This window comes from Notamacropus eugenii, chromosome 6, assembly GCF_028372415.1.
Source record: "Notamacropus eugenii isolate mMacEug1 chromosome 6, mMacEug1.pri_v2, whole genome shotgun sequence".
Classification (NCBI taxonomy): domain Eukaryota; kingdom Metazoa; phylum Chordata; class Mammalia; order Diprotodontia; family Macropodidae; genus Notamacropus; species Notamacropus eugenii.
Window position 1 is genome coordinate 6126459 of NC_092877.1, and position 24241 is coordinate 6150699.

Sequence of the window (24241 nt, forward strand, 5' to 3'; positions counted from 1 at the left end):
GTGGCTGATGAGGTGAAGATGTAGTGACAATGCCTATAGATGCACTTCTGTCTTCTGCCTACACACACGCCCACAAACTATGTGGAGTCACCCAAAGCATCCTCCTACTCCCAGCTATGGTAGCTGGGACTCCTGCCAACATCCAGCAGTCTTAGTTACAAAGAAACACCTGGGGGTCCAGGGAGCTCGCAGGGCTCAGGAGCCCATCGGAGTCAGCTGTATTTACAGTGTCCAGCCCTTAGCACAGTTCCTGGCACACAGTAGGCCATTAATAATAGTAACTTGTAGAGAGTAACAATAATGGGCTCACCTGCTTTAGCCTGCTCTCAACCTTTCTAGGATTTGGACTTGAGAGTTTTGTCTGGAGTGAATTGGAGTGTGTGTGTGTGTGTGTGTGTATGTATGTGTGTGTGTGTGTGCGTGTGTATGTGCGCGTGCGTGCGTGTGCGCGTGTGTGTGTGCGTGTGTTATTACTATTTAGCACAGAGGAATAGGGCTAAGAAAGGGGGGCACAGAAGTGAGCGTGACAGGTAGGTAGATGAAGGAACAGAGAAGGGAATAGCACTTGGACTGACAGGTACCTGTACATCACTCCCAGTCCCTGGGAATGGCTTGGTGACGGCGCTGCTGATTGGGAGGGGGATGGGGAAGATGTCACCGGAGTGTCCAACATACAATGTTCTCAGAACTCTCCAAGTACAACCTACGGTGGTTGTACTCTGGCATGTACTCTGGCAGATATCCCAATCCCGTGGCTGAAAGTGAAAAAAAATGCCCCGGCTTCGCCTTTCTCTTTCTAGGTTTTCCCCAGGTCCCTCTTTTCTAGCTTTGCTAAGAGGTAGTAAGTTACGCAGAAAGGTGGGAGAGCCCCCAAAGGCAGCCTGGGGGACTTTGAGGAAGGTCCAGGGCCCTGGGGAGATGGCATTGGAGAAGAGATGGGAGGGGAGGGAGCGGGGTTACGGTCCCCCGGGGCTGGGACCTGCTCTCCCTCGCTCTCTCCCTCCCTCCCTCCCTCCTCAGAGCCCTGGCTCTCTAGCTCCCTAGTTCCCCCGCTAGCTCGCTCCCTCACCGCCCGCAGACGCCTCCCCAGCCAGGCAGCCCAGCGCGTGGGAGGTGACATCTCTTAGGGAGCGCGATTGGTTTAATATGGTAATGGAGAGGAGGGACCAGCCGTGGCCGCTGGCTGGTGGCTTAGCTCCGTCACGCAGGGCGCTGCGCTCAGACGACTCAGTTTCTTCTGCCCCGGCTCCTCTGGTCCCGGCCCTGGCCCCAGAGCCAGACACGCCATGTGAGGCAGCCCCGCGCCAGTGCCCGTGCCCGGTCTCTGCTCTCGCGGCCTGGTGTGCCACTCGCAGTAAGCCCCATGCAGCCTCTGCTCGGCCCCGCCGACGACCATGCCCTAGCGGGGTAAGGCGCTGCGTTTTCCGCTGCTTCTCCTTCCTCCGCAGCTGGCCATTGACTTTGCACCCCCTCCCACCCCACCCCCACCTCCCACTCCCGCCTCCTCTTCCTCCTCCTCCGCCTGGGCAGCTGCTTCTCCGGACTCCTAGCTGTCTGCGTGCGGCAGGAACTCCTGCGGAAAGTACCCGGCGCTCCAGGAGGGGGGCAGAAGGGGATCTGGGTCTTGGGCTGCTTCTCTGCAGGGTTCTCTGCTCTCTGCCTCTGCTGCTGGGGGTGGAGGGGGATGGGGATGTGAGCCGACGGCAGGGAAGAGCAGTTCAGGACCTTCTCCCCTCCTCCCTTCTATCTCTATGGGTCTCAGTCTCTTAAAAATCTCTCACTTGTCAATGGTTTCTTGTTGAATGTCTCTGAATGTAGCACACTCTGGTGTTCGCGCTTTGTGCCTTCCCCGTTTCTCTCTGTCTCTCCTATTTTGTCTCTGTAAGCGAGTGAGTCTCTCTCTCTCTCTCTCTCTCTCTCTCTCTCTCTCTCTCTCTCTCTCTCTCTCTCTCTCTCTCTCTCTCTCTCCCACTCTCTTCTTTGTCTCTCTGAGTCACTCTGTTTCTCTCTCTGTCTCCCCTTGTGCTCCCTATCTGTCCCCGTTCCTTCCTCTGAACCTCAGTTTCCCCATCCATCAAATGAGGGGGTTGGGCTACAGGAGCTCTAAAGTCCCTTCCAGTTCTATCTCCTATGCCATAGAGCCAGGACGTGATCTAGGGATCTAGTCCCAGCTCTGCCACTGACTAGCGGTGTGACTTCTGGACAATTTCTTCCCCTCTCACAATCTGAGCATCCTCATCTGTTCAGTAAGGGCTTGGACGAGAAGCGCTGTAAGGTCCCTTGCAGATGCAAATCTTGGGATCTTAAATGTTGCTGAGAAAGAAGTTGTGAGATTGGGATACCTCCTTTCCTTCATTCCTTCCTTTCTCCCAGTCTAGCCAGTATCTCAGGGTTGGTGGAGGAAGGGGCTAGCTGAGTGAGTTTCTGCTGCCTACAGAATTGTCCGAACCTTAGAGCCACGCAGTCTCTAGGCGGGTGATTTGGGGGTAGTCAGGCCAGGGATGCAGGAAGATGGGCCAGATGACCCAAGAAGACTCGAAGCAGCCCTGGATCCGATGATTCCTCCGGAGCCTTCTCGGCCCGGGGTTCCACGGTAAGTGCCTCGGGATGGAGGCGCGGGGGACTCAGGAGCCCCGGGGAAGTGGGACCACTCCGACAGGGAGTCAGGAAGGCGGACAGACGTGAGGTCCTGGCATCTTGATAGCTGGGGACGCCGAGCGGATGATCTGGTGGGTCACTCGACTGGAAACAGATACAGGCGCGCAGCAGCCACCGGGAGCCTGCGGGGGCGGGCGTCTGGGTTGCCCTGGGCTCCTGGGTGAGGGCAGGCGGGAAGGGGCACTTCTGTGAGGTTCAGGACCCGAGGAAGCTCGGCCTTGCTTCGGCTGCTGGGTCCTGTTGTCTGCACCTCCTCGGCACTCCTGGAATCCCTCTGTCGTTTGTAGCCTTGGAGGAGTTGCGCAGGCAGCTTTTTGGCTGACGGGAATAACCAGGCGAGGGAGGCGTGCTTTGGAGAGTGCGCCAGGGAGCCGGGAGAGAGAGGGGGAGACAGAACAAGAGAAAGACGAAAGCAGCCGGACTTGGCCAAGTGCGCCTTAGCGCACAAAAGCCACGGAGTTCTCTGGCCATCCGATATCCTGCTTCCTAGCCCCAAAGCCCGGGCCCAGAGCTCCAAAGCCACATGTTCCGCTTTCCCAGAGCAAAGTTTTCGCATTTCCCCTGGCCTCCTGAGGTGTTCTCTTTCCCTCCATTGGGGTCCTGAAGAAGCAATCAGCCCGGAGAGTGGGAGCCTCTCCACGCTGCTGGGTTCTGAAAATTAGGGGACCGCCACCAAGGGCTGACTCCCTAACTCCCTGGAGACACTCCATGCAAAGAATGGGGGTGGAGGAAGAGGGAGGATGCTCCATAGGACAGCAACTCAACTTGTGAGGCCATGAACTTTGTCATTCTCTACTCCTTGGCCCAGAGGAGTGCCCTTATGGCGCTGGGGTTGAGGGTGGGGCTCCTCTGTCGTAGCATGGACCCCTTTGGAAGTCTGGGGGAAGCCTGTGGACCCCTGTTCAGAACAGTATTTTAAAATGCATAAAATATGCTATATAGTATTGCAAAGGAAACTAATGCTATGGACATAGTTACTAATTTTTTAAAAAATATTCATGGATACCAAGTTATGAACCCCTGAGAGGGTTCATGGTAGAGACTATCGGCTTCCTTCTCTGGGTACCAGAGAAATGTTTAAGTTACAGGATTAGACCAGGCCTGCCTAGGATCCCCTGACAGTGTGGCCAAAAGTAAGTGCTTAATCAATGCTTGTTGACTGACTGACTTGTTGACTGACCGACCGACTGACTGATTGACTGAACATCTAGGTAGGAGGAGCATGGCATCCCAGGGAACTCCTAGGGCTTTCAATGAAGGAAGTATGGAAGATTTATGAGCCAGAAAAGAGGGATCTTCCCCCCTTATCTCTTCCTCTTGCCTCAATCCAATACAACCCAACCCAATTCAAAATTTACTAAGAGCTAAATGCTATGCTAGGTTCTTGGGATACAGACACCCCCCCCCCAAAAAAAAAGAGAATAAAAACATCTTCTGTCCCTGACGACTAGGGAAAACACAAACACAGAAAGACAAAAACAAAAGATATGCAAACTCATTGCTTTGTAGTTAGGAGAAGGACTATTAGCCATCGAGTAAATCCAGAAAAGTTTCTAGTTGGACGTGTCACTTAAGCTGAGGCTGGAAGTGGGCCTGACCTCAGATCCTTGGCACTTTCTTCCCTGATTTGGGAACAATGGCTCTAAATCCCTGGAATCTTGGGAGTTATTACCCAAATGCCCAAGAATCTCACAAAGCTGTCAGAGCTGAGATTTAATTCCTCATCTTCCTGACTCCAAGTCCAACATGACTTCTGCTCCACCAGATGGTTCTCAAGGTCCAAAGGCAACCCTTTCCTGGAAAACTCACCCCCAGGCTCCCCACAGTAGCTTAGACATCCTCTGGCTTTTGGTTGGTTACATGTCCATTGGACTAGCCACATTCCTCTAAGAAGATGACATTCCTGATTTAATATTGTAAAATAGAGAAACTGAGGCAAAGAAACAGATTGGCCTGGCTAAAAAGGGACTCAGGGTGTCACTTCTGGAATCAGAACTCAGAAATGACATTTTCAAGACTAGCACTGTGGAAAACCAACAGTTGTTGGAGAAAGGGTATGCACCATATTTGGAATCCAAAGCCCTGAGTTTGAATGTGACTCTATTATGTACTGCCTGTGTAATCTGAACAAACCTCTCCTGGCTGGGCTTCTGTTTCCTCATCATACTGTATTGGTTAAAGTTGCGTTGGGCATACTCCATCCTCTCCACCACCCTCTTCACTCCTTTCTCTGCCCCTGTACTCTATCTACCTATCTATCTATCTACCTATCTCTCTCTCTCTCTCTCTCTCTCTCTCTCTCTCTCTCTCTCTCTCTCTCTATCTATCTATCTATCTATCTATCTATGCCTCTTTCTTATTGTCTAAAGGTCCTAAGACTCTCCCGGATTCTTCTTTCCACTCCATTCCCCTTCCCTCTCAGTCCCAGGAGAGAGATGAACTTGGAAATGCTTCTGTGCCTTCCCTAAAACAAAGCAGTTCCACTCTGATGGCTCCCACTGCCCTCTAGGGGCTCAAGACTGGAATGGTCTGATTTGGAGACTTGGCTTGGTGGTTGGGAAATATTCCATTTGAAAAGGAAGATGCATTTTCAATCAGATACAGTTCTCTTGACTCTAGAAGGAGGTTGAGGGGAGTATGTGTGTTGTGGGGTGAGAAGGTAGGCTCTCCTGAAATGGTCTTGGTGGAACCCAGTGCGTAATAGTCTCATGGAAAAGGCTCTCTCTCTCTCCTTATCCATAAAATAGTGAAATCATGAAGCCTGCTGCTATATATTTTGCGGTGAAAGGAATCTTGGGGTTGGCCTAATTTTTACCAGGGGTCTATGAATTTAAAAACACTTTTTATAACTATTTCAATGTGTTGATATTCTTTGCAATTTTTTTGTATGTTATTTTACGCATTCAAAAACTTGATTCTGAGAAAAAGTCCATAGGCCTCTCCAGACTGACTGTCTAAGGGTTCATGGTACACACAAAGTTAAGAACCCTTGATCTAATCCAAGCCCATCATTTTATAGGCCAGGGAACTGAAGATCTGAGGAGTGATTTACTTAGGGTCATGGGGCTAGCAATTGCTCATTCTAAACAGGCATTCTAAAAAGAGGCCTGCTCTGGCCCCTTTTCCAGACCAGAGCATTCTCAATCTAGAGCTAAAAGGAACATCATAGACTAACAGTCTCTTCATTTTATAGGTGAGGAAACTGAGCCCCAGTTACGAAAAACGATTACCCAGAGTCACACAGGAAGAGACAGAGGCAGAATTCCAACTCAGATCTTTCAACTCCTGAGTCAGCTCTCCTAGACTCACCATGTTGGAAGGGGACCTCGGAGGATCTCTAGTATGATTCAAGACCCTTTGTTTTATAATGTGAAGACTGAGGCCTATAGAGATTAGGTGACTTGTCTAAGGTCATACAGGTAGTAAGAGGCACAGAAATGGAATTTGAAAACAAATCCTTTGATTCCATAGTCCTTCCTACACACGACCCAACTCATGACCCTCCCTCTGAGTGACCATCACAGCATCACAGACTCATAACTAGAAGGGACCTAGGAGGCCATCTCATTCAACCCAGGTCCAGAGAGGCTAACATTAGAAAAAACAACCCTTTCCTTTTCCCTCTTTCTTCTCACTTTTTGGTTCCATTGGAAGGTAAGGGAGAAAGGGAACAGAAAAAGCTGACATTTAAGTCAGTCAGTTTGTCTTCTAAAAAGGACATCTATTTTTCTGGAAGAGGATTTTCCAGTGGAAGATGTATAATAGCTAGGCATTGAACAGCACTCCATGGTCTACAAAGTGCTTTACAAAAACCTGTCTCTTTTTATCCTTACAACAGCCCTGGGATCTCCATTTTACAAATGAGGAAGCTGAAACAAGTTAAATGACTTACCCTTGGTCATACAACCAGTTAGTATACAGGGCTGGATGTGAACTCAAGTTTTCATGGCTCCAGGTCCAGCTCTCTCCCTACTGTACTGCAAGCTACCTCGGCTACAAAGCTAGAGATGAGCCTAATTATATCTAAGCAGCGTGTAACCATTTTGTGTCCCAGACCCTTTAGTACTCTGGCAAAACCTACTGCCCCCTTCTCACATTCATGTTTTTCTATCATCAAATAAAATACAAAAGAGTACAAAGGAAATTAATTATATTGAAATACAATTATTAAAACTATTTTTTTAAAAGCTCAGGTTAAGAATTCCTGGCCTGGAGGAAAAAGGGTTTTCCACCCCACCTCCTCCCCTGACTATTCCCTCGTATTTGATGGACAAGTTCCAAGGTTCTGTAAGGAACCCGTAGTCTCTTTTCCTCTAGCTTCTGGCCCTTTCCATTTCAGACAAGAATTGTTTATCTTGTGTCTATGGCTCAGAACCAAGGCCAGGGACCATGGTGGCCTAGGGAAGAGGGAAAGGGGGAGGGCAGGGAAAGCTCTATTTACCGATATTTAGCCTTGACTGCCCTCAAACACACCCTGTGGAGACTGGGCCTTAGGTTGGGGGAGGAGCAGGAGGCATCCATCTCCTTCCCAGTACAAAACACCTTCCAGGTATTTTCTCTTTGGAGTCTCATGGCAGCCCCATGAGGTAGGATGTAAAGGTGTTACTCACCCTAGTGATGAAGAAACAGCTCTAGAGAGGGGAAAGGACTCAGCTGCCAAAATGATCTTTAGGTCTCCCACCCCTGTCACTAAGCTTCAGTGAGTCCTTATTACTTCTAGGGTTAAATATGGCATCCTTTGTCTGGCACTCGATGCCCCTCAAGACCCCTTCCTACCTTTCCAATCCTGTAATACTGGACCCTGTGCTCTTCTCCCCACAAGACTTCTCCATCTCCCAGATGCGTTCATTTCCATTCCTCTCTCCAGATTCACTTCTAGCTCTAAATGTACTATCCCATGATTCTAGGTACAAGACCGGGACCCTGCCCTTCAGGAGCTTACAAATTAGAGGGAGAGACAAGATTTACATGTAGATAGAAATTACAGAAACATTAAATGCCTTTCCACCAACTACATAAGACAAGACCTCCTCATGGTACCAAGGCCGCCATCTTGGTTAAGTAGGAAGAGCCCTGGGCATACCAACAGAGAGAGGCAGAGCTCTTCAGGTCTCCTTGGAGCCAGCAGTGAAAATACTGATTCCAATAGTTAGGCAAGGCACTGAGCCTCAGTTTCCTCATCTGTTAAATGGAGATATCTCACTAGGCTATTGTGAGGAGCCAGTAAAATGATGAGCATAAAATCAACCATTATGCTTAATTTCTAGATCTAGGAACCTAGGGTTAGAGGTGGAAGGGATCTGGGTCTAATCTCTTCATTTTACAGATGGTAAAATGGAGGCAGACAGCAGTTAAGAGATTTGGCCAGGGTTACATAGCTGAGGCTAAATTTGAACCCAGGTCTCCCTGATTCCAAGTCCCATAGGCTGTATTATGCTACCTCTCAAGCTAATACTAACAATAATCTGATGTTTAAATAACACTTGGAAATGTGCAAAGCACTTCCCAGACATTTCATTCTCAGAAAACAGTGAAATTTCATGTATGAAAAAACTGAGACTCAGAGGCGTTTTGATTTATTCAGGTCACCCAGCAGACGTGTCAGAAATGGCTTTGAGCCCATGTCTCTTGAGGCTGCCTCCATCAGTTTATCTGCTCCACCTCCCTGATCTGTGCTATTGTGACAAAGGGTGATAACGTCTTTACCTGCTAGGGATCCCAGGGGCCTCCTGGGGACAAGCTCTTTAGCCCTGAGGAATACAGGAAATGTTGGTTGGATGGGGGTGGGCTTTGGGGGAGCAGGGGGGCAGGAAATGTGCTTAAACCATTGAGCCTACATAGACAGCATCAGCTCTAGGCTCTATCCTGGGTTTTAGTCCCTGTTGGGCCTGGTGTCCATGTGGGGTTTGAAGAATTGCAGATTAAAGTATCTCAACTTATGGCTTTTTTGGGAGGGGGGGTTGAATTTCCACCCATCCCTACACACACACACACACACACACACACACACACACACACACAAGTGCATCCTTCAGAGCAGCTTTTTACACATATGATTAGAGGAATCAGAGCAGTCTCCCTCCCACAAACACACCTCCCAGCTTCTAATAGAGTCTTTTGGGAAGAAACCTGGCTCCTTTTCAGGGATTTGGCTGCTTGGTGAGGTAGCTTTTGTCTTCTTCTTGAATCAGGAGAAAAACCAAGCAAACACGCATATAGGTGAAGGTAGCCCTGCCAAAGGCTTCTCCCTTTCCCCTCCACCATTCCCCCTCCTCTCCTCCCTCCTTTACTTCCCTTTGCTCCATCCTCATCCAATATCTTGTGTTCTCTCACTGTCCCTGACAAGGGAGGCAGAAAACTGACTTGGTCTGTTACTGTGGAAACAAAGCTGGTGTCACTCAGAAGGGAAGGGAATTTCTCACTGGGCTAGAGGGAAGGGAGGAAAAGGATGGAAGAGGTGAGTGGAGAGACTGAGACAGAAAGATGTGAGGCTTGGACACCCAGGTGTTTTCCTTTGGCATATGTATTGTGGAAGCAGGGCTGGGATTTCTTGGCTTCACTCTCCCCTCATCCCCAGTTCAGAGTCACCACCCTCTTCCAAGGCCCACTAGACCTTCCAGTCTAATGTTGTGTGACCCTGGAAAAGTTGTTTTCATTGGTCTCAGCTTCACTGCCTTCAAACTGGACTCCTCCCCCCCCCCAAAAGGAGAAGAATGGACTTGATCACAAATTCTGAGAGTTGGAAGGACCCAGTGTTCATCTAGTAAGAACATTCTTTAGCTGAGGTCCATGAACTTGCTTTTCAAAATATTTGTATATATTGTTGTTCAGTGGTGTCTGACTCTCCATCAGACTCTTCCCCATTTGGGGTTTTCTTGGCTCAGATACTGGAGTAGTTTGCCATTTCTTTCTCTGGCTCATTTTATGGAAGAGGAAACCAAGGCAAACAGGATGAAGTGACTTAAAATTTCATAGAACTAATAAGTGCCTGAGACTGGATTTGAACTCAGAAAGATGAGTCTTCCTGATTCCAGGCTTTGAGCTCTATCCACCGTGCCACCTAGCTGCCCTTGGATAGCTATATTTCAACATAATTTGTTTCCTTTGTAACTCTATGTCTTTTATTTTAGGCATTTAAAGGTACTATTCTTAGAAAGGGTCCATAGTCCAAACTTCAAAGTGGGTCCAGGACACACAAAAAAGGGCAAGAACCAGTGGATTGATCCAGTCCACACATAATGGAATCACTATTACAAAATACCTGAGAAGTGGGCATCTGACTTCTGCTTCAGTATCCCTAAGGCAGGGGAAAACCCAACCATTTAAGGCAAGCATATTCCCCCGTTTATAAAAGGAGATAATTGGAACAGATGATCTCTAAATCCAGCTGCAAATTTTTGCAAATATAGTTGGGACCAGAGAGGAAATGGGATCTAGTGGATAAAATGCTAAACCTGGGATTAGGAAAAAATAGCTTCAAATGCCATCTTGGACACTTACTAGTTGTATGGCCCTATGGATATCACCTGTGCTCAATGAGCCTCAGGAAACTCTCACCAAGGGAAACTGAACACTAAGGAGATCTGTGGGTGCAGCCCGTGGTCCCTTAGAGCCCTGGTGGGTATTTGCCTGATTGGGGGTGGGGTTTAGTGCAAGAAAACAAAAAAACTTGGTGAATGCCCTAGACCTACTCTCCTATTCTGAAAGTCCCAACACTTCAACTCCCCTCCCCTCCCTTCCCCTCCCCTCCCTTCCCCTCCCCTCCTCTCCTCTCCCCTACTCTTCTTCCCTCCCCTCCCCTCCTCTTCTTCCCTCCCCTTCCCTCCCCCTTCCCCTCCCATTCTATCCCTCCCTCTCTCCTCCCCTCCCTCCCCTCCCCTCCCCTCCCTCCCCTCCCCTCTGTCCTCCCCTCCCATTCCCCCTCTCCCCCCTCCTTCCCTCCCCTCCTCTCCCCTCCTCTTCTTCCCTCCCCTTCCCTCCCCCTTCCCTTCCCATTCTGTCCCTCCCTCTCTCCTCCTTTCCTCTCCTTTCCCCTCCCCTCCCCTCCTCTCCTTCTCTCCTCTCTTCTACTTTCCTCTCCTGTTCACAGTGAAATGGTTTTAATGCCTTTGCCTGCTCTCCAACCTCCAAGCTGCTTTTCCAGCCCTTCCATGAGCCACGATACCAACAACTTGATATGGTGCTTTAAGCACTAGATACTGTCTCACTTCATCCTCACAAGCCTGTGAAGTACGTGCCGTTATCCCTATTTTGCAGATGAGAAAACTGAGGCTGAGAGAAAAGTGAAATGATTTGCCTTGGGTCACACAGCTAGTAAGCAAGCTTCTGAAATGGAATTGGAATTTAGGTCTTCCTGACTCCAAATCTGTCAGGATCCCCTGTACCAACTGCCTAGATCTGAGACGCTGAATGATCTGTGATTGTTGCTTTCAGGTATAGAGAGCCTTCTCTGTCTCCAGGACCCTGGGGTAGGGGAAGGAGGTAAGAAGGTCTGACAGTCCTTTTGCCCCAATCTCTAACTCCATGGTGCCTGGGGGAGAACCTGTGGCTTAGAGCAGGAAGGCAATTTGCAGCCAGCATGCCAGCCAGACTGCTTTTCCATACTGAGACCACGCTCCGCAGACTTCCTGTGCTCTGACTCTGGAAAAGCAGAACGTGAGTTCCCAGGGGGAGCCCGGGCAACTCTGCTGCTCCTCCCGCATTCCACACCTTGAGGGCTCTGCTTCTGCTCCTTCTCCTTCTCCCCTTCCCTCCCCCTCCTCCAGGACCAGCTGGTGGAGAACTACAGACACCCCATGCTCTGAGTGCTGTGTGTAAACATGGCTCCAGAGAGCAGGGCTATCTCCTTCTCTGGGCCTCCCCGCTTTCAGGAAGAGTCTTAAATCATTTGCAAGGAGAATGGGGCACAAAGGGACTCTTTGTGGACCAAGCCCATGGAGCTCCAGACCCCACGCCTCCCTTCCCCCACATCCCAAAGGGATTCAGGAGAATCTCAGAATCGCAGAGTGTGAGCACTGGAATGGAACATAAAACCTTGAACATCAGAGGTGGAAGGAACTTTGCAACATAGAACACAGAATGGCAGAACTTGGATGGGCCTTAGAACATAGAAAGTGAAAGCTGGGAAGATCCTTAGAACATATAACATAGAATATCAGAACTGGGAGAGATCTTAGAATGTAAAATGTCAGAGCTGGAAGACACCTCAGAATATGGAATGTCAGAACTAGGAAGAGATGTTAGAAATTCCCTAGTTCACCCTTTTAATTTTCCAAACCAAGGCCCAGAGAGTGGTGATGGTACAGTTATGTTTGTGTTGGGAAGGAAGGAAGGAGCGCCAGTCACAGTATGTGCTGAGGCTGTGTTTCAGGGTACAAAATGCTCCCAACTGACTCGATCTGCCATCTGGACAACATTGGGACCCAGAGTCTTTGCTCTGTTGGCAGGGTTGGAGAGGAGGTTTGACAAGGCCAGTTTCTGCCTTATGAGGTTCCTCATTACAAGTTCTCATTTCTCCCACAGCTCACTGACTTGTGGGACCAGAGCTGGGGAATTATTCGTGGTCAAAGAAGCCCCATAGAACCTGCTGCTCTCTGCAGAATGCAGGAGGAGGAGGAGGGGTGCTTGGACAAGGTTTCACAAAGCCTTCCCAGACAGCATAGGCGCCTCTCCTCTCTGCGATCATCAGCTCCCCCCCCCCCCCACCTAACTCCCCCCGTGGGCAGCTGCCATTGGGAACGCCAGCAGTGGGTGGCAGGTTTAATTATAGCATATATTTAGACCAACAGAGAAAATGAGGGTGGGTTGGTTGAAATGCTTCGACCACGTGCCACACTGAAGAAAAGCAGGCAAGAATTTTGCCTTAAACACTGTTTCCTGGGCACAAAAGACACTCAAGAAACCCAGAACCAGAGAATTTGGGGCTGGGAGAGCAGCTAACCCAGCCTTTCATTTTGTCCAAGAAGATGAAGCCCAGAGAAGGTAAGTGATTTGCCTAAGGTCACACAGTCCATCAGTAGAAGGTGAAGATTCAAACCCAGGTTTTCTACCTTTCAGTCCAGGACTCTTTCTACAGTATTGCTCTGCTTTTCTACATAGGGAACAAACTTTTAATGAAGAGGATCATTGACCAGAGTCTAGAGTTAAAAGAGAACTGCAAGGGCCTTCTAGTCTAACCCATGTATTTTTTACAGATGAGGAAAGTGAGGCTTAGGGAGGTCAAGTCACTTGTCTAAGTAGAAGAGATTGAATTTGAACACAGGTCCTTTGACCCCATATTCCCACTATATACCACTGGGATTCCCACTTGAGCAAGTTTTTGGTGGTGTGGAAAAGATCACTGCTCTAGTTCTTGGACTGGGTAGTGACTCACATCATGTACACATCACCTGGAGGACAACTAGGAATTAGCTCGAGGGGTACTCCATAGTTTTAGGAAAGGGAGAAGATACCAGCCCCCTCTCCCTGAAAAAGTTGCTGCTGGAGCCCCAGGCTATGTGTGTTTCCATGAGAGCTGAATGGCAAAGTGAGTGGAGCACTGGATGCAAAGCCAGAAAGATCTGAGTTCAAATCTTGCCTCAGTCACTTCCTAGCTATGTGATCCTAGGCAAGGAACTTAAACTCTACCTACTTCAATTTCCCAACAGCAAAGTTGGATTACTAATAATGCCTCTTTCACAGGGTTGTCAGGATCAAATGAGGTAGTATTTGTAAAGCCCAAGGCACATAGTAGGCATTTAATTTGTCCCCCTTCCTTCCTCATCTATTCTATCATATGCATATTAGTTATTCACATGTTATCTCACATTGGAATGGAAACTTCTTCAGGGTAGGCACCATTTTGGGCTTTCATTGCATTGCCAGTGTATGGCACAGCAGATTCTGTAACTCTGTTCTGTCCCTCTGTTTCCCTATGTGCACAAGGGCACCAACTGTCCTGATTCTTGTAGGAAAGTTTTATGTAGAATGTAAAGTAGACTTGGAGACAGAATACAGCTGAGTCAAATGGAATGTCATTTGCTCTAAATTTCTCACTTATAAAGTGGGCATACATGTACCATACAGTGCCATATGCCCTACAGGTTGATAGAAAAAAAGTGTTGTTTTAACCTGAGGGCTTTATGTGAATGTGAAGTTTGCCCATGGTGAGCTCATATAAAGATCTGTAGACTGGAATAGACTGGGACTGAATTGAATTTTCACATGTTGTCTCTATGCGTTCGGAATGAGGGAGGACCCAGCCAATGAAGCCCTAGTATGAGGCACCCTAGATCTCAGGGTGTCACCAACTGGTCCAGCCCAGGTGAGAAACAAGCTTCTGATAGGTGATTATCAGGCTTAGTTCTTCATGATCCCCTCTTTTCTATCCCTAAAGAGGCAATGTAGTAGGATTCCATGGAGCGTGTGTGGGGCTTGGACTACATGCCGTGACACTGACCCTGGGAGCTTGGGATCTGTAGACAAAAGAATTGGGTCCCATCCTGAAAAGCTCTGCAGCTTACTTGCTGTGGGACCTTGGACAGAGATCTTAATACATCTGGGTCTCTGTTTATCCATGAAATGAGATAAAAATTACTTACAGATAGTGCTTCCTTTCTTCATCTCATGTTGTGGCTGAAACAGAGTGCTTTGGGAACTGTATGGCACTAGAGGAATGAATGTGAACTATTAATATTATTTGGCATCTATTCAAACACCCATATCCTTCCTTGGTCACTGCAGCCCTTCCCCTGAGGGTTGGGGGTGGCTGGGAACCTGTTGTGCTTGACCTTGAGGGCAGCCAATGAGAGACATTGCCCCCATGGCCTGTGATCTCATTGTCCATTGCTGCTGGCTGTCCTGGATCTGGGCTGGGAGCAGTATTACAGGTTATGTGCCAGGACTCCAGGATAGAACCTAGGAGCTCTCAACAGGTCTGAGTTGAAGGGATCTTTCTCTTTTCAGCTCTTCTGAAGCCAGTCCACAGGTACCAGTGACCAAGATGGCTGCCAAACAACCTCCACCTCTCATGAAAAAGCACAGCCAGACGGACCTTGTGAGCCGCCTGAAGACCCGAAAGATCCTTGGAGTGGGAGGAGAGGATGATGATGGAGAAGTGCACCGCTCCAAGGTAAGAAACTTTCTTTGAGGAAGATGGGGTTGTAATCGTGGCTGCCGGCAACAGATTGATAGGTAGATCAAGATGAAAAAGAAAACAAACAGGGCAAAGGAAGAGGGAGGGAGAAATAATGAGGCCAGTCCCAAGATTCCTTCTTATGTGGGGATTCAAGGATAGCTCCTTTGCAACACAAACCCACAGGATTTTAGAGTCAGAAGAGACCTTGATAACTGTCTAATCTTTACCAAAAGAGAAAAGTAACTCCCCATGATGACACTCATTGTCAGCTTCTGCTCATTCAGCTTCTGCTTGAAGACCCCCAAGGAGGGGCAGCCCACCACCTCCAGAGCACCCATTACACTTCTGGATAACCCTGTTGTTTAAGAAGATTTCCCTACCATGAAGGCTAAACTTGGCTCTTGGTAATTTGTGCCAAGTGCATCTGGTTCTGTGCTCTGAGACTAAACTAAACTAACTTCATCCATCCACACAATCACTGGCCAAATACTTGAAGACATCACGTTGCTATTGTGTCTTCTCTTGTCCAGTTTAATCATCCCCGTTTCCTTAACCTTTCTTTCTATGATACGGTCTCAAGGCCATCTCTTCACCACGTTGGATGCTTTCCAGCTTACTATCTCCCTAAAGAATGGAACTTCAGATATGGTTAGAGCATGGAGGGACTGTCACCTTATTCTTGAAAGATGTGTCTTTTAAAGTATCCTCAGATATCACCAGACTTTTTAAAGTGACATTGATATGGGGCAGCTAGGTAGCAAAGAGCATAGACTGCCAGATTTAGAGTCAGAAAGACTCCTTCTCCTAGAGTTCAAATCTGGCTTCAGACACTTAGTAGTTGTGTGGTCCTGAGCAAGTCACTTTATCCTGTTTTCCTCTATTTCTTCATCTATAAAATAAACTGGAAAAAGAAATGGCAAACCACTCCAGTATCTGTTCCAAGAAAACCCCAAATGGGGTCATGAAGAATCAGACAGCACTGAACAACAACTGAAATCACATTGGTGAACAAGGTGCACTGTCTAGGAAGTCATGGATAGGGTATGATTTCCATCTGTAGACGAAATTTTCTGATTATTTCACTGTTAATTTATCTTAAGTTTGCAGGTCACTAAAATCCCTACATGGTTTTTCCATCAAACTTCTGTCTAACCATGCCTCCTCTATCTTACATTTGTAAGGTTGCTTTTTTGAACCCAAGCATAAGACTTTAACCCTTATCACTATGGAATTTCATCGTACTGGATTCTGCCCAATGACTTAGCCCACCCAGAGCTTTTCTTCTGCCATGGACTGCATTGTCTATCTCTTGTATCCTCCCACCTTTGTGACATCAGCTCTATTCAGTCCTAAAACTTACTCCTGGAAAGGGGTCTCCAAGCTCAAATGATTCAAGATGTTTATTTTTTTTGTATTTTTGCTTTTAATTAACTATATTTCCCAATATATTCCTCTCTCACCCCTTCTCAGAGAGCTATTCCTTATAATAAAGGGGGGGGGGGGCGCGAGACTAAGGAAAAGAGAACCTCAGAACTAATAAACATAATGAAAACGTCTGACATCATGCATCCCATGCCTGAGATCCCTCTCCAAAGTGAAGGATCCTTTTCAATATGGCTTTTACTAAATGTGTATGTTTCATCCCTGCCAGCAAAACCCATTCTTCATGACCTGCGGATATTCATTTTATGAGTAAAATTAAATGAGAGATAAGCAGGTATTGTGCAGATAGTGTTGAGTTTGGAACCAGAGGACTTTGGTTTAAAGCCCAACTCTGATGCTCACCAGCTAGGTGACTCTGGGGAAATCTTTTCCCCTCTCTGAGTCTTAGTTTCTTCACTGGTAAAATGGAGGATTTGGATTAGATACTCTCTGAGCTCCCTTTATAGTCCTGAATCCAGCTATGTATGGTGACTTTCTGGATAGGTTACCAGAAGCTTCAGTGGGCCACCTCCATGTGGAGGGAGGGGGACTAATTCTTCAACCTTCCCTTGCCCAGGCTGTGCTAAGGTTTTGTCCTAGCATGGGGCATACACCAGCCCCATCCCCTTCCCACCTCCTCTCAACCTCTTAAGGGGTCTCATCTTGTTTGTGTTAGCTCAATTTCCTTGATGCCAAAATAAGGTGAGAGAGCTGCCTTGGACCCCACTACTCCTCTGCTTGGATCCCTAGGAGGCATCTGAAGATATTATGATGGAAAATGAGGCAGGGAAAGATCCAGGCAGGAGGGAAGGTCTGGGAAAGATTTTTCTCTCCACAGGCATATCGTAGGTAAAAGCTCTTGATAAAGCCTAGTGCACAATAGAAAAGTGAATGGTTTGTATTATTGTAAGGAAAGAAATGAACTGGGTATGGGAGGGGCGTGATTAGCTCAGTAAGAGGCTTGGAGGAACTAGGTAGCATCTAGTGGCCAAAATATTTTGCTCACTTGACAGCAGTTCCAAGGCTTGAACTGAACCACTCTTCAAGGTTGCAGATACGAGGCAAAAGGAGGCCCACTCCCAGACTGCTTTGCTTGTAGATTTCCAATTGGAAGGGACCTCAGAGGGAGGGTGTCTAGGACGATCCCTTGATTTTATAGCTGAGGAAACCAAAGCCCAGAGAAGGAAAAGTGATTTGCTGGAGGTCACCCAGGCGAGGTTGACAGAGCAGAAATTTGAACCTGTTCCCTTGACTCTAAATCTAAAGCTTCCTTCACTATGATGTGCTGTCCTTCTGAGGGGAAAACAAGGCCATGAGTGTGTGGGAGTGGTCCTGAGACCGTGGGTCTGGGCAGAAGGGCAGGATTTGGGGTCAGTAAATGGTGATAGCCATCCCTCGTGTGGTCTATTACAATAATCTCTTATTCATCTTTCCTATTCCCATCCACTCTCCATTCAGTTGCTCAATTATTTTCCTAATGCATGGATCTGACCACATCTGCTTGGCATTTAAGTCCTTCTCACTTGGGGTTGGACCTTTTCTACATCTTTAGTCTTATTACTACCCTTCAAATAGAATCCAACTGTGGTCCTCTTATTGTTCTCCCATTTTCCATGTCTATGCTTTACGCTGGCTGATCTCTGTGCCTGGAATCATCTCTGTTTCCTGGAATTCCCAGTTTCCTTCAAGTCTCAGCTCAAACAGTTCCATCTACATGAAGCCTTCCTGATTCCCCCCAGCTAGTACCCCACCCCCTGGCCCCAATTGCATGCTCTCTCTCTCTCTCTCTCTCTCTCTCTCTCTCTCTCTCTCTCTCTCTCTCTCTCTCTCTCTCTCTCACACGCACACACACACACACACACACACACACACACACACACACACACCCTTCTTCCCTCCATCTATATCTATACCTACACAAACATACACACACATATATAACATGCCTATATACAGCATGTATCGGTGCCTCTCTTGCTGCTTCTGATAGAGAGTAAGGCTCTTGAGGTCAGGGACACAAGTTCATTTTTGTATTTATGTCCGCAGGATCTAGCACAGTGCTTGGCACATGGTACATACTTAGTAAACGTTGGTTGATTAATTATTTGATTGCCCATGTGTATGGGGAGGGGAGATGGGGAGGGAGAGAGGGAGAGGGTTGCTTTCCTACTGGAGAGGAATAGAGCCCAAACCCTCCCTGTCTTGAGGTTCTCAAAGGGCTCCAGGGACCCTGTGTCTCCCTGCCCCGAGTTCCCACCTTCTCCTTCTCAATGGCAGATCAGCCAGGTGCTGGGAAATGAAATCAAGTTCGCTGTCCGGGAGCCTTTGGGGCTCAGGTGAGTGGAGGTAGAAACTTCCCCCCTCCCATCCCCATTTCCCTGTTGATGTGCTCCTTCCCACCCCGCCCTCAACGTATGGAGAGAGGAAGGAAAGGGGTGGGGGGAAGAAGGAGAGCAGAGGAGGCTTCAGCCAGCTAATGTCTACCTGCCCCAACTTTGGCTTCTCTGATCTGGCCGTAGCTGGAGGCTGTCCTCTGACCCCTAGTTAAAGGATATTTGGTCCTTAGCTCCATTGTTATTTCCCATCAACTCTCCCATATCCATGATTTCACTCTCTCCAGGCCTGCTGGTCAGAGGGAGTCTTGGTGGGGAGTGGGGGATGAGTGTGCTCCCTTTGCCTCTGGGAATGGTGGGGTTGTGGGAGGGAGTGGGGTATTTCTAGTTATAATCTTTGTCTTCTCTCCAGGGTCTGGCAGTTTGTCTCAGCTGTTCTCTTCTCTGGGGTTGCTATCATGGTAAGGAAGACCTTGTTTTCCCCATTGGGTCCCACACCCAGTTATCTGAACTGGAAACAGCCGCCCTCTCTCCCACTTTTCCTCATAAAACACAGCATCTATCACTTCCCTTGTGGGCTCTCCCAGCCTGCCTCTTCCCCAATGTCCTCTCCCTATGCTTTTCAGGCCCTTGCTTTTCCTGACCAACTGTTTGATGCTGTCTTTGATGGAGCTGAGGTGAACAGTAAAACTCCAATCCGACTCTATGGAGGGGCACTCCTCAGTGAGTAGGGATATAGGGGTCCCTGGGTTGAGGGTGGCCAGGAAATACGTGGGGTGCCTCAGTGAGAAAGGTAGCTCAGAATCACAGAACTTTGGAGCTGTTGGGAACCTCAGTGGTCACCTCTAACTAACCCGTATATGAAAGAAATTTCAATGTGGCTGTAAGTATTCCTTCCCATTCTTCTTCTGGGGCCCCATGAGAGGAGGGGCATTTGGAGATCAATCTAAGGCTGAGAGGGGGAAAAGGTGGCATTAAAATTTCCTTTCTCTGAGGGATCACTATTTCCACTAAGGCAGGAAGGAGCCTCTAGATATTACTGAGGAAAAAGGGTAGGCACCGATGCCCTAGACTGGCATGGTCCTCAGCTTAGCTCCTGCCATTGCTTCCTCCAGACTTTGGGCAAGTACACCTGTGTATGCTTGGAAAGTCACCTGACATCACCAGTCCTCAGTTTCCCAACCTGTAAGATGGGAGGGCTGGAAGAACAGAAAACAGCGTGGTACAATGGAGAAAAAGCATTGGCCAGAACCCCAGAACTTATTACTTAGGTGACTTTAGGCAAGTCGCTTTATTTTAAGACTCAGTTTCCCCATCTGTAAAATGAAGGGGGTGTAGTAAATGGCTCCTGAAATTCTTTCCAGCTCTAGACTAAATAAATATGGTGATCAATCCCTTGAGAGGCTCCCTTGAACTTGTGGTGCCACCTTGTGGCAAAACTTAGAATAGCAGTCCATCATGGCATTGATCTAAATAACATTATTATTAGCAGCAGCAGCAGCATCTTCATCATCATCACCATCATTTAATGATCCTAGCTCACATTCCCAGAGAATGGCAGGCTTGACAAAGTCCCCTATATACTTGATCTCACTCAAGACTTACAGCATCCCTGCAACATAGGTGTTGCAGACAGTGTCTTCAATTTGCAAATGGAGAAACTGAGGCTAACAAGGTGAAGTGACCCATCTTAGAGCAGTAAATCACCAGTGCCAGAGCCAGTCTCTGAATCCTGACCTTCTCCCACTATGACCACCCTGCCTCTCATGGTGTCTCAGAGCTAGAGAGACTGTGGATAGAGAGCTATACCTGGGGTCAGGAAGACCTTAGTTCAATTTACTAGCTGTATGACCTTGGACAAGTCACTCGACCTGTCTGCCTCAGCATCCTCATATGTAAAATAGGGATGATAATAGCACTTCCCTCCCAAGGTTGTTGTGAAGATGAAATGGAATAATACTTGTACAGTGTTTTCAAACCCTGAAGTACTCCACAAATTATTCTTATTAACCTTAGAGACCACTGAATCTAACCTTCTTTTTACAAATGAGTAAATGGAGGTCTAGAGTGACTTATTGACCTCCTTAAAGCCACACAACTAGTAAAAGTAGAGGAAGTGAGAATCATACTCTCAGAGGAGGAAACTGAGTCAAAGAGAGGAAGAGATGTGTGTCATTACGGTCACAGGGCTAGTTTAGAACCACAATGGTAGGGAAGAACTCAGATGTACCACCAGAGAGAAGAGCCCTGGACAAAACCCTAATGGGAGGGTATGTGGGGGGGATAGCTAGATAGTCACTGAGCTCCCTCCTACCTCTCAAGGACTTAGGCACACTGCCTTTGGGGTCACAGTTTGTACTTGGCTTACAGTGGAGAGAGGAGAGGTCTTCTGTCTACCCTGATTATCAGAAGGCCTTCCCCATAAGTACCTGTGCCTTTGTAGGAGGAGGCCAAAAAGCCCCTTGAATTGGCTGGGGGGAGGGAGCTGGGGAGGAGAAAGGAGAAGATTGGTCTGTGGGGAATCAGTGAAATGCCCACCACATAACCTGCTCTTTCCTCCTGCCTCAGGCATCTCTCTCATCATGTGGAATGCCCTCTACACAGCTGAGAAGGTCATTATCCGCTGGACACTGCTTACTGAGGCCTGCTACTTTGGGGTGCAGTTCTTAGGTGAGTTACTAGAGAGGAGACCTTAGTTCTTTTACTCCAATATTCTCGTTTGGCAGATGAGAAAACTGAAACCTAGAGAGATGGTAAGTAGCAGAGAGAGGATTTGAATCCAAGGTCTTCTCACTCCAGATCCAGTTCTCTTTGCTACAGCTCATGCTGTCTTGACTACAGAATACGCAAGTTGGCCAATCAGCCCAGGATACATGGAGGTGGCATTCCCAACATCCCTCATCCCCTCAAAACTGCTTCCTTTGAGGTTGGATGGAGACTGGTGGTAGAGTCTTGGTTTGGTTGTTCTTTTTCATTCTGATTGGATAGATTTAGAGGACACACTCTGGGGAAGGAAAGTAGAGATGCAGTCACCTGGGTCCTTTGGTAGCAGATAGCAATTGAGGCTGATATTCTTAGGTTTGGGCAGCTGGCATTCTGAAGTCAGTCTTCACACCCCACTGACAATTCTGGGGATCTTCCTCATTTCTATTTTTCAATATTAATTTCATTTATTTTCAGTGTTCTACAGTCACTACCATATAACTTAGATTTTTTCCCCCTCCCTCCCCCTCTCTCCCTGAGATGGCATACAATTTTATATAGGTTCTACACACACATTCCTATTAAATACATTTTCACTATAGTCATACTGTGTAGAAGAATTACAATGAATGGGAGAAATCATGTAACAAACCAAAACGTAACACACACACACACACACACACACACACACACAAATGATCTGCTATATTCTGCAATTGAATTCCATAGTTCTTTCTCTGGATGTTGAAGGCATTTTGCCTTAAAAGACCACTGGCAATTTTTTTAAGTCCTTGCATTCCTACAAAGTTTGAAGTCTACCAGAAAAAGCTCTCACACGCTGTGGTCGTTGCTGTGTACAAGGTTCTCCTGGCTCTGCTCTTTTCGCTCAGCATCAGATCATATAAATCTTTCCAGGTCTCTCTGAAGTCTTCCTGTTCATTTCTTACAGCACAATAGTATTCCATCACATCCACATACCATAATTTATTCAGCCATTCCCCAGTTGATGGGCATCCCCTTGATTTTCAGTTTTGGGCCACCACAAAGAGTACTGCTAGAAATATTTTTGTACATGTGGGACCCTTTCCCATTTTTATGATCTCTTTGGTTTGCATCCCTAGAAGCGGTATTGCTGGGTCAAAGAGTATGTACATTTTTGTAGCCCTTTGGGCGTAGTTCCAAATTGCTCTTCTGGATGGTTGGATCTTCTCACAGCTCCAGCAACAATGAATTAGTGTTCCAACTCTCCCACATCTTTTCCAACATTTATCATCTTCCTGATCTGTCATGTTTGCTAATCTGATAGGTGTGATGTGGTGTCTTAGACTTGTTTTGATTTGCATCTCTCTAATCAAAAGTGCTTTAGAGAATTTTTTCATATGACTATAGGTATCTTTAATTTCTTCCTCTGAAAATTCCCTGTTCGTATCCTTTGACCATTTATCAATTGGAGAATAACTTGTTTTTTTGTACATTTGATTGAGTTCACTATATGTTCTAGAAATGAGACCTTTATCACAAACATTAGCTGTAAAAATTCTTTCCCAGTTTTCTACATCCCTCCAAATCTTGGTTGCATTGGGTTTGGTTGTGCAAAAACTTTTCAGTTTAATGTAATCAAAATTATCCATCTTGCACTTCATAATGCTTTCTATCTCTTCTTTAGTTAAAAATTCTTCCCTTCTCCATAAATCTGATAAATACACTATTCCTTGCTCCACCAATTTGTCCATAGTATTGATCTTTATACCTAGATCATGTACCCATTTGGACTTTATTCTTGTGTCTGGTGTCAGGCATTGGTCTATGCCTAGTTTCTGCCACACTGTTATCCAGTTTTCCCAGAAATTTTTGTTGAACAGTGAGTTCTTATCTCAGAAGCTGGCATCCTTGGGTTTATCAAACAGTAGATTGCTATATCCATTGTCTACCTAGCCTATTCCACTTGTCTACCCTTTTGTTTCATAGCCAGTATAAAGTGGTTTTGATAATTGCCACTTTATAATACAATTTGACATCTGGTAGCGCTAGGCCACCTTCCCTAGCATTTCTTTTCATTAGTCCCCTTGATATTCTGGACCTTCAGTTGTTCCAGATGAATTTTGACACTATTTTTTCCAGCTCTAGAAAATAATTATGTCATAGTTTAATTGGTATGGCACTAAATAAGTAAATTAATTTAGGTAAAATTGTCATTTTTATTATATTGGCTCAGACTACCCATGAGCAACTGATGTTTTCCCACTTACTTAGATCTGACTTTATTTGTGCGAAAAGTGTCTTATAATTGTGTTCATATAGTCCCTGGGTTTGTTTTGGCAGGTAAACTCCCAAATATTTTATAGTGTCTACCCTAGCTTTAAATGGGATTTCGCTTTCTATCTCTTGCTGTTGGGCTTTGTTACTAATATATAGAAATGCAGAAGATTTGTGTGGGTTTATTTTGTAACTTGCAACTTTGCCAAAGTTGTTAATTGTTTCAAGTAGTTTTTTACTTGAATCTCTGGGATTTTCTAAGTATATCATCATATCATCTGCAAAGAGTGATAACTTAGTTGCTTCTTTGCCTATTCTAATTCCTTCAATTTCTTTATCTTCTCTAATTGCTCTAGCTAACATTTCTAGTACTATATTGAATAAAAGTGGTGATAATGGACATCCTTGTTTCATCCCTGATCTTACTGGGAATGCATCTAGCTTATCTCCATTGCATGTAATGCTTTTTTGCTGGTTTTAGGTAGATATTGCTTATTATTTTGTGGAAAGTTCCCTTTATTCCTATGCTCTCCAATGTTTTTAATAGAAATGGGTAATGTATTTTCGCAAAAGCTTTTACTGCATCTGTTGAAATAATCATGTGGTTTCTGTTAGTTTTGTTGCTGATATGACTGATAATGCTAATAGTTTTCCTAATATTGAGCCAATCCTGCATTCCTGGTATGAATCTTACCTGATCATAATGTATTATTCTCATGATAAGTTGCTGTATTCTTTTTGCTAAAATCTTATT

General features: G+C 46.6%; 1 protein-coding gene across 5 annotated transcripts in view; it reads left to right on the plus strand.

The window, feature by feature from the left end:
- Window positions 1-1177: 1177 nt before the first annotated feature.
- The window catches only part of TP53I11 (tumor protein p53 inducible protein 11), a 30636-nt gene continuing 7572 nt past the window's right edge, over window positions 1178-24241 (plus strand). The window contains exons 1-7 of one of the 5 annotated variants that reach the window (XM_072618135.1): window positions 1178-1407; window positions 11092-11139; window positions 14602-14767; window positions 18473-18531; window positions 18941-18989; window positions 19155-19251; window positions 21097-21198. In XM_072618135.1, coding sequence (XP_072474236.1) covers window positions 1364-1407; window positions 11092-11139; window positions 14602-14767; window positions 18473-18531; window positions 18941-18989; window positions 19155-19251; window positions 21097-21198 — 565 coding nt within the window. In that variant the 5' untranslated portion in view covers window positions 1178-1363. Of the gene's footprint in view, window positions 1408-1567; window positions 2594-11091; window positions 11140-11167; window positions 11314-11353; window positions 12640-14601; window positions 14768-18472; window positions 18532-18940; window positions 18990-19154; window positions 19252-21096; window positions 21199-24241 lie in introns of those variants that run through there. The other 4 variants (XM_072618136.1, XM_072618134.1, XM_072618138.1 and 1 more) reach the window with 4 other exon arrangements.